At 44.1% G+C, this 10,718-nt stretch overlaps 1 protein-coding gene across 1 annotated transcript in view; it reads right to left on the minus strand.

Annotated features, from left to right (window-relative positions):
- pex6 (peroxisomal biogenesis factor 6) overlaps window positions 1-2,913 on the minus strand; it is a 50,443-nt gene extending 47,530 nt beyond the window's left edge. The window contains exon 1 of the mRNA XM_072249178.1: window positions 1,364-2,913. Within this exon, the coding sequence (XP_072105279.1) occupies window positions 1,364-2,827 (1,464 nt within the window). The 5' untranslated portion in view covers window positions 2,828-2,913. The remainder of the gene's footprint in view (window positions 1-1,363) is intronic.
- Between the last annotated feature and the right edge of the window lie 7,805 nt (window positions 2,914-10,718).

Below are 10,718 nucleotides of genomic sequence, written 5' to 3' on the forward strand. Positions count from 1 at the left end.
TGGAGGCCAAGTCATTGGGTGTATTTAAGGCAGAGATAAATAGGTTCTTGATTAGCCAGGGCATCAAAAGGTATGGGGTGAAGGCAGGGGAGTGGGGATGACTGGAAGAATTGGATCAGCCCATGATTGAATAGCAGAGCAAACTCGATGGGCCAAATGGCCTACTTCTGCTCCTATACCTTATGGTCTAACTATATCTCAAAGCCACAAATAATTTTGCATATCTGCCTTAAATGCAGAAGGCAAGAGAAAGCTCAGTGCTGACTGGATTCGTTTTGGTTGCTGCTGGAGAAGGAATCTGAGAGTGGCCTATTGCTTTGTGGTTTGCTATGGCGTGCTGGTTGGCCTATCTGCCTCATGTGGTGCCCCTCTCTCGATGAACATCAGTGATACCACGGGATGGTATCGTGGTTCCGCGTTTTTTATGGATTGAACTACTGCATTTATGTACTTTTTCAGACTTACTGTTTTTATATTCTGTGTTTTTTTTATCACCTGTTCCTTTTCTGTTCTGTTGCGCGAGGGGAGGGTGTTTGGGGGTTGATGTTCTGTCAGTATTTTTTGCAGGGTAGGGGTTGTTTTTGTGAATCGATGATCCTGTTCTGTTTTGTGCGGGGGGGGGGTTGATGATTGGGACGCCGGTCTTTTTTTTGCAGGGTGGGATGGGTTTGAAGTTTCTCTCTGAACAACTCATGTTTCTTCTTTGTTTTGTGGCTATCTGGAGAAGACAAATCTCAGAGTTATATATGGATACATGCTTTGATAACAAATGAACCTTTAAATCTTTGAAATACACCACGACTTGCTTCCACAGCCATCTGTGGGATTCATTCCACCAAGGACACAGTGACCTCCTCCATCTCTATAACTTCCTACACCAACAGCTTTGGGAAAATGACTACATGTTTTCATTCCGTCAAAGGAAAAAGGATTAAGATCAGGGACGAGAGATTTACAAGGGACATTAGGGGCAGGTTTTTCATGCAAAGGATGGTGTGTATTTGGAACGGGGTTGAGGTGGGCACATTAGCAATATCTGAAAGCCATTTAGATAAGTACATGGATACAAGAGGTTTAGAGGGCTATGGGCAAAATGTAGGCAGGTGGGACTAGCTCTCTGGGCAACACCAGTTGGCATGGATGAGCTGAGCTGAAGGGCCCATTTTCATGCGGTTTGACTCTATGATTTATCTTCCAGAACAACTTCTGTTGCTTCCCTCAAAAGCCTGGAATACGTTTCAGCAGGACCTGCTAACTTATCCATGGCTGAAGATGATGGAACATTACAGAAGTCAATGCGAGGTGCTGTCGGGGTCAGGGCAGGACTAGCCTGAAGATTTCAGTAAATTTTAAATGCACCTACCTTGACTCTCAGTGCTCTGTGGGAGGTAGGCACTGGGGCCCCCTTGGAGATGTTGAACCACATAGTGTGGGAGATTGCTGCCATGTCCTGCCCCAGCTCCAGACTGGCCCCCTCACCCCCCTCCAGCACCAGCACACAGGCCAGGAGTTCAGTTGCTGGCCGCCAGCCACTGCTCTGCCCCTGAACTCCTGTTTCCGGCCTAGGAGACTCGAGCTCCGACCTGAGCTGCTCCACCTCTGTAGGTGGCTCTGGCATCGAGACAAGGACCCACTGGCAGTGGAAGAGGCCCAGACGGTACAGGGTCCGCCTATTAAGCAGAAGACAGCTGTCCAGGTCCAAGGCCCTGTCACCGAGCTTCAGTTCACTGCTTGAGGCCAGGCCCAGCAGGTCAGCCACCGTCACCTCCAGTCTGCACTCCAAGGCCTGCAGGATGGACAGGAAATCAGTGGGCCTATCAGGCTCCAGACTGAGCCCTGAGGCCCAGAGACCACGGGCGTAGTGGGCGAAGTCAGAGAGACAGAGTGGTTGCAACAGGTGGAGCGGCTGTGCTGGGGGCAGCTCGCCAGGCTCCCTGAAGTCAGTCAGCAGCAGGCAGGTGGACACAGTCAGGACTCCTTGCAGCACAGGCTGACACTCCAAGACCACCAGCTCCAGAAGGCGGGCCAGGACCGTCTCACTATCCTCACCCAGTAAGGGGTGGTAAGGTACAATGGGAGCGTCACCCTGCCGCAGGAGAACCGGCTGCCGCTGGCAGGCCAGGACCAGTAGCCCATTGGCAAACGCAGGGGAGCTTGCCCAGCGCAGGCTGACTCTAGTGCGGGCACCCAGGACCACCCGGTTTAAGCTCGGCACTAACCTCACCAAGGAGGCCCGCAGTAGGGCTGGGGCGCCATGCTGTGGGGACACCAGTCCCGCCTCCACACCCTGCCCCAAGGTTTCGTCCTCACTCACCCACAGCCCATAGTGTGCAGGAAAGAGCTTACTGGTGTATATCTGGAATGGCCCAATACTGGGGCTCAACCCTTCACTCTGGGGCCCGAGAAGGTCCTCCCGCTGTACCCTGAACTCAGTGACCCCCTCTGCTGCTGCTCCAGACCCGGAGATCTGCGTACCCCTCGCCTTGAAATCAGTGACTGCCTCCCCTGCTGCTCCGGGCCGGTGAACCCCCTCACTGTGGACCGTGGGCTCAGTGACCCCCTCCCCTCCGGCCCCGGCGACGCCGTCATCTCGGATCCCGGGCGCTCCCGCCTCCCTCGGGGGCTCATCCTCGATGACGGAGGCGGCGGTAAAGAGCGCGGGCCCACGTCCATGCCCGGAATGCAGTGACAACACACAGGCGGTGCCGCTGTCTGGACCGGGCCCCGGACTGAGGGCGGCAAAGGTGGCCTGGGGAATGAGGATCTGCAGCGGGTGCATTTGAGCCGGGAAGTTCCGGCAGAGCCTCAGTTCGACTGGACAACTCATGGTGAGGGGCTCAGAGCGGCGGTCATGGGCGCCACCTTGGTGAAGGGGCCGAAGCTTCAACCGCCATCTTGGTGAAGCAGCGCAGGCGTAGAGCGGACACCTGGAACTATTCGCATGCGCACAACTGCTCCTCCCGCTGCCCGGCGATTTGACAGATGGGCTCATGAATGAAATGAATCAGGTTTAATATCACCGGCATATGTGGGGAAATTTGTTAACTGAGCGGCAGCAGTACATGGCAATACATGATAATATAGAAAAAAATAATAAGCAAATCAATTTCAGTAAGTATATATAGTTATATTAAATAGTTCAGTTAAAAATAGTGCAAAACAGAAATGCAGTAATATAAAAAAGTGAGGTAGTGTTCGCGGGTTCAATGTCTATTTAGGAATCTGATGGCAGAGGGGAAGAAGCTGTTCCTAAATCGCTGAGTGTGTGCCTTCAGGCGTCTGTACCTCCTTCCTGACAATGGGAAGAGGGTGATGGGGGTCCTTAATAATGGACGCCGCTTTTCTGACCTGTTACTTATTTTTATGCACACATTCTTTCTCTCACTCTCCTTTTTCTCCCTCTGTCCCTCTCACTATACCCCTTGCCCATCCTCTGGGTCCCCCCTCCCCTTGTCTTTCTTCCCGGACCTCCTGTCCCATGATCCTCTCATATCCCCTTTGCCAATCACCTGTCCAGCTCTTGGCTCCATCCCTCCCCCTCCTGTCTTCTCCTATCATTTTGGATCTCCCCCTCCCCCTCCCACTTTCAAATCTCTTACTCACTCTTCCTTCAGTTAGTCCTGACGAAGGGTCTCAGCCTGAAACGTCGACTCTTCCTACAGATGCTGCCTGGCCTGCTGCGTTCACCAGCAACTTTTGATGTGTGTTGCTTGAATTTCCAGCATCTGCAGAATTCCTGTTGTTTGCCGCTTTTCTGAGGATGTTTTGGATATTACGGAGGCTAGTACCCAAGATGGAGCTGACTAAATGTATATCATTCTGTGTAGTACCACCCTCCTATGCCAGACAGTGATGCAGCCTGTCAAAATGCTCTCCACAGTACATCTGTGGAAGTTTTTGAGTGTTTTAGGTGACAAACCAAATCTGTTCAAACTCTTAATGAAATATTGCCGCTGTGTAGCCTTCTTTATAACTGCATCGATATGTTGGGACCAGGTTAGATTCTCAGAGATCTTGACACCCAGGAACTTGAAGCTGCTCACTCCCTCCAATTCTGATCCCTCTGAGTATTGGTTGTGTTCCCTTGTATCACCCTTCCTGAAGTCCACAATCAGCTCTTTCATCTTACTGACTTTGAGTGCAAAGTTATTGCTGTGAAATGGCTCAAATAGCTGGTATATCTCATTTCTGTACATCCTCTCATCTCCATGTGAAATTAGGCTGCTGCCATGTTGATAAAGGAATTGATTTGGCAATGGTGCCATCGTTGTAAAGGAGGCGGCTGAGTGGGCAATGAAGGAACACCCTCTTTAAATGCAAAGAGAATGTATTCCCCATTCTTGTTCCCCTTGTACCCATTCTCTTCTCCCCAACTGCCTATAACCTCCCTCTGGTGCCTCTGCTCTTTCCTTTCACCCATTGTTCACTCTCCTCTCTTACCAGATTCCTTCTTCTTCAGTCCTTTACTTTTTCCACCAAGCACCTTCCAGCTTCTCACTTCAATTCCCCTCACTGGGCTTCAGCTTTCACCTTCCAGCTTGTACTCCTTGCCCTCCCCACCTTCTTATTCTGGCTTCTGTCCACTTCCTTTCCCATCCTAAAGAGTCTCGACCCAAAATGTTGACTCTGTCCATAGATGCTGCCTGACCTACTGAGTTCCTCCACAATTTAGTGTGTGTTATTCTTTATGCACATATTGCTGGAACCTTCAAATTTTGTCCTCAAGATCTTTTATTTAAGATTTCCAATAACAGCACTCTCCTGTATTTTCAACTTGGTACAGCAATTTTGTTGGGAATACAAAGGTGTAGACACCATCTTGGTAAGGGAATCTGGTTAGTGTGGCAGACCCATGGGTGCACCTTGGTAAGGCGCTGGAAAAATGCGGCATCTGGAGAGGCTGTTGGCATGTAAAGGGAGGCCTAGGGAGTGGGAATCTTTTAAAAATGAGATCGGGGGAGACCAGGACCAGCACGTTATTGTCAGAGTGGAAGGTAAAGCTGGCAGGAGTGGCTTGATCAACAAGGGATACAGAAGTTCTGGTCTGGGGAATATCGACAGGTGGAATCTCTTGGGAGTATAAGGGATGTAGGAGTACATTTAAGTGGGAAGTCAGGAGGACAAAAGGAAGACACGAAATATCTCTGACAGGTGAGATCAAAGAGATTCTGTGAGTACAGGCATCCTAATTGGATACATCAAGGCTTGGTGTGTCATGTATACCCAAGACCACAAGAAAACACAGGAAACCATCTACACTTCTCATTGACTTGATAAAGCATCCAGCATAAGGATTCTCACCTCCCCTCAGGCAGAAAATACAAAAGCCTGAAAGACAGCTTCTATTCCACCATCACGAGACTTTGTATGAACCTCTTATGCTAAAAATGAACTCTAATCTCCCAATATACTGTACATTGTGGTGGCATTGCACCTTGTTGTCAGCCTCTCCTGCAATTTCTCTGTTCTCCTTTTGTACAACCTCAGTGTAATTATGCATGAAACCTTAAACAAAACCTTTACAATGTAATGTACCTCAGAGAATGTGACTACTGTATAAACCAATTACTAAATATATTAAGAGCAAGGATGTAATGAGGAAAAGTATATCTCCCCTCTGGCTATCTCCATTCTTTGCACCTAAAAGGGACTCAACCCGAAATGGTCTATTCCCCCCCATAGCTGCTGATTAACCGACTGAGTTTTTCAGCTCCTTGGTGGGTTGTTTTAGCTTCCAGTATCTGCAGTCCATTAATGCTCCACACATAGTTGTTCACTCTGATCCTGAAGGGGACACTCTATTCACCTTTTTCTCTGAATATACTTGGGGAATCTCTTGGGATTCTCTTTTGCATATTTGTCAAGGATATCGCTTGCCCTTCTTTTACCCTCCTGATGTCTTTCATGTGCTCCCATACCCCTTGTAACTCAAATGATTCACTGATCCCAGTTGCCTTGACATACCTCCTTCCTTTTCCTGACTAGATCCTTGATATTCCTACCTTGCCAATCTTGCCCTTCACTAACAGGAATATGCTTTTCCTGAACTTTGCCTATCTCATATTTAAAAGCCTCCCACTTGCCAGATGTTCCTCTACCTGACAGTGGTCTCTCCCAACCCAACTATTTCAAGTTAGAAACATAGAAAACCTACAGCACGATACAGGCCCTTTGGCCCACAGTGCTGTGCCGAACATGTACTTACTTTAGAAATTACCTGGGGTTACCCATAGCCCTCTATATTTCTAAGCTCCGTGTACCTATCCAGAAGTCTCTTAAAAGATCCTATTGTATCCGCTTCCACCACCGCCGGCAGCCCATTCCACGCACTCAGCACTCTCTGTGTAAAAAACTTACCCCTGACATCTCCTCTGTACCTACTTCCAATCACCTTAAAACTGGGCCCTCTCATGCTAGCCATTTCAGCCCTGGGAAAAAGCCTCTGACTATCCACACAATCAATACCTCTCATCATCTTATACACCTCTATCAGGTCACCTCTCATCCTCCGTCGCTCCAAGGAGAAAATGCCGAGTTCACTCAACCTATTCTCATAAGGCATGCTCCCCAATCCAGGCAATACAAGTTCCCATCTAATTCCTTCAAAATTTGTCGTGCTCCAAATTAGGGCTTTTAGTTCTATCTTTTTCCATAACTGTTTTAAAACTATTAGAATTATGGTCAGTGATCCCAAAGTGCTCCCCCTCTGACCTTTCAGTTGCTTGCCCTGCCTCATTTCCTAATACAAGGTTCAGTATTGCCTCCTCTAGTAGGGCTATCTACATAATGCTGCAGAAGGCTTTCCTGGACATAGTAATTCCAGTCTACTGATGCACTGTAAATTGCCCCAAGTGTGTAGATAAGGCGATAGGTGGGGTGGGGTTTGAAGGAACATGATGAGAGAGAATGAGCTACAGGGAACAATAGGCGAGGACAGTGTTTGGATCACTCTTCTTTGGGGCTGGACAGGGCCCAATAAGCGAAATAGCGTCCCCCTGTGTTCAGTTTATATTTTGTCTCCGGGGTGGGAGAGGTTCTGTGGTGGGGGTTCAGGGACCCTGATGTGAGGTACAGAGACCTTCTGGTGGGGCTTCTACCATTGTGTCAGATTCTGCTTGATTTGTTTATCCCATCCCATGTACATCGAAACAAACAGTGAACTGCTTTGTTTGCGTGAACAACCAACACAACCTCAGGATGTGCTGGGAGCAGCCCACAAGTATTGCCATACATTCTGGTGCCACACAGCATGCCCAATATGTTCAGCAGAACAGCGCAACAAAAACGAAATGAAACAAGAGCAGGCCTAGCCCCTTTCCTCCCTTCCACTCACCCACCCACCCCGACACACACACAGATAGGCCTCCAACCCCAGGACAGGCCACTTCCGGACCTCCATCCTCCAGTGGACTCGCAGATATCTGGCCGTCGACCTCCTCAATGGACCTGCAGACCCAGGGCTTTGGCCATCGTGGCATGAGCTCCAGACTCACTGACTTCGGGCTTCAATCTTTGCTGAAGATGAGACCCTGATTATTCAGTAACTCCTAGTGAAGATCTATATAAGGAAAGAGTGGAACTTCAAACACAGCATGATCTTGCTTTTGACTTTTCCCATTGAGCAGCAACTTTTAGATACATGGGGGTAAGTCAGGTAAATTGTTGGCCGGTCAACTTAAAGCAACTATGGCTAGAAGGCAGATTTTGAAAATATGAAGAATTGATAGAACTGAAACATCAGATTGTCAGGAAATTAATAAGGTATTTCTGGATTTTTACTCTAACCTTTATAAATCTGATTTTCCAGACAATACTACTTTTATGAATAGATTCTTGCAAAGATTGAATATACCCAAAATTTCTATTCAAGATATGAATAATTTAGATGGGTTTACCAGACCTTACCCTCACTTGCCTTTGTTCGAGAGGAAATAGCAAGGGCTATATCCTCTTTTCAATCAGGTAAAGCTCTGGGACCAGATGGATTTACAGTAGAATTTTTTAAGACTTTTACTGAAATACTTACACCTCATTTATGCCAAATTTTCACTGATTCTATATCCTTGGGACCTTTCTGAAAACTTTCTATGAGGCATCAATTTCATTAATTCCCAAAAAAGAAAAAGATTTATCTGAATGTGCCTCTTACAGACCAATTTCCTTATTAAGTTATTCTAAAATTCTTTCTAAGATTTTGGCTAACAGGCTCGAGAATATTTTACCTACGGTTATTTCTAAGGATCAAACTGAATTTATTAAGAATAGATACTCACATTTTAATATTCAGAGATTATTGAACATTATTCATTCCTCTCCAGATAAAGAATCCGAATGTGTTGTTTCCCTTGATGCAGAGAAAGCCTTTGATAGGGTGGAGTGGTCTTATTTATTCGAGGTTTTAGAAAGATTTAATTTTGGTCCAGGATAAAGTGCACAAGGTTTTGTTGTATGCAGATGACTTGTTAGTTTATATTTCAGCTCCTAAGAAATCTATTCCTTCTATGTTATCTATATTTTCTGAATTTAGTAGTTTTTCTGGATGTAAATTAAATTTGCACAAAAGTGAGTTATTTCCTATTAATAACTACTTGGATCAATATGATCAAATTCCTTTTAGCATTGCTAAAAATAACTTTACTTATCTTGGTATTAAAATTACCAAAAATTTTAAGGACCTGTAGAAATATAACTTTCTTCCATTAATTGAATACACGCAACAAATATTTTCTAAATGGTCTCCTATAACATTATCATTAATTGGTCGAATTAATGCTATTAAAATGATAGTGCTACCGAAATTCTTATATGTATTTCAAGCAGTCCCTTCCTTTGTTCCTGAATGGTTTTTTGATAGAATGGACTCTAAAATTTGATCTCGTATTTGGCATAATAAAAATCCTAGATTGAGTAAACCCCTATTGCAGAAATTTAAAAAGCATAATGGTATGGCTTTGCCAAATTTTAGAATCTATTACTGGACAATTAATATTTGATATATTTCATTTTGGATTCATTATCCAGACATACATGACTGTCCTTTATGGGTGGATTTGGAGAAAAACTCAGTGAAGGGGTATCCTTTGGCCTCTTTACTGGGAGCTCCTCTTCCTTTTTTGCTTTCTACGATTGGCAGTTGAGACCTCAATCCCATTATTAAACATACATTAAGAATTTGGTTTCAGTTTCGTAGAGTTTTTGAGTTTAATAACTTTGTTCTTTCTAGTAAAATCCATCTTAATTATTTTTTTAAACCATCAATTTCCGATCAGACCTTTTTAATTTGGAAAACCAAAGGAATAATAACTTTTTTTAGATTTGTTTATGGGGGATTGTTTAATGTCTTTCACTCAGTTAGTGGACAAATATGACTTATCTAATGCACACTTTTTTAGATATTTACAAATTAGGAATTTTATACGTAGTTTACTTCCAAATTTTCCCTCTGCTTATCCACCCAATATGATAGATACTCTTTTTCAGGTTAAACCATTTCAGAAAGGACTGATAAATATAATTTATAAATGGTTATTGAATTTGTGAAAGGTATCCAACGATAAAATTAAAGGTGCGTGGGAATTGGAATTTCAAGAGTCACTTTCAGATAGTCAATGGGATAAAATTTTTCATTTGGTAAATACCTCATCTATTTGTGCTCTTCATTCCTTGATACAGTTCAAGGTAGTACATTGGGCACATATATCAAAGGATAAATTAGCCCGTATTTTTCCCAATATTAATCCTATTTGCGACAGATGTGGCTACTTTAACTTGTATGTTTTGGTCTTGTATCAAGATAGATAATTTTTGGAAAGATGTCTTTAAAACTTTATCAAAAGTCTTGAATTTGGACCTACAACTGAATTTATTTACAGCAATTTTTGGGATCATTCCACCGGAAGCAGGATATGTTCCTGTTTCCATTCAACCGATGATAGCTTTTACAACTTTATTGGCTAGGAGAGCCATCTTGCTTCAATGGAAGGACTCTAATCCACCTACTGTTTTTTTTTTAATTGGCTTTCCTCCATTATGTCCTGTCTAAGTTGAGAGAAAATAAAAAGTCGGACATTTGATACATCCTTTAAATTTGAAGAAACCTGGTGACCTTTTATTCAATATTTTCATATGGTTTGATTTATTGCTCTTCCAGTTACTTTCTCGAAACTTTGGATTTGATCAGAAAGTTTCTCTTTTTTCTTGCTTTTACTCTCAATATGGGCTGCCCAGTCCCCCTTTCTTCCTTTTTCTTTTATTTTTTGTTTTTGTTTATAGAGAATAGTGGGGTTTTTTAATATATAAAAATTATAAAAGTTTCTTTATCTTTGTTTTCTTTTTGTGAAATGATAAGAGGAGAATTGATGATCTTATTTTTTATTGTATACTATTAGTTTAATATTATGTATGATCTTGATAATGTTTATTTTACCTTTTATATGTATTGTTATCGATATAGATATTTGAGATAATTCTCCTCTTGTTTGTACATATGTACTTTTTAAAAATTAATAAAAAGATTGATAAAGAAAAAAAGAGACCCTGAATTCTAGACTCACCAACCTAGGGGTCTTCACAAGCCTTTGTGCCTTCTGCCCCCTGCCCACACTGATCTCCGATCCCTGGACCCACCTACCTGGGGGGTCTCGCTGACCAACCTGGGGGTTTACCAGACCTTATCCTCACTTGTCTTTGTTCGCGGTGCTTGCCGATTCAACATCTGT

This window comes from Mobula birostris, chromosome 2 (assembly GCF_030028105.1).
Source record: "Mobula birostris isolate sMobBir1 chromosome 2, sMobBir1.hap1, whole genome shotgun sequence".
In the NCBI taxonomy this organism is placed as follows: Eukaryota; Metazoa; Chordata; class Chondrichthyes; order Myliobatiformes; family Myliobatidae; genus Mobula; species Mobula birostris.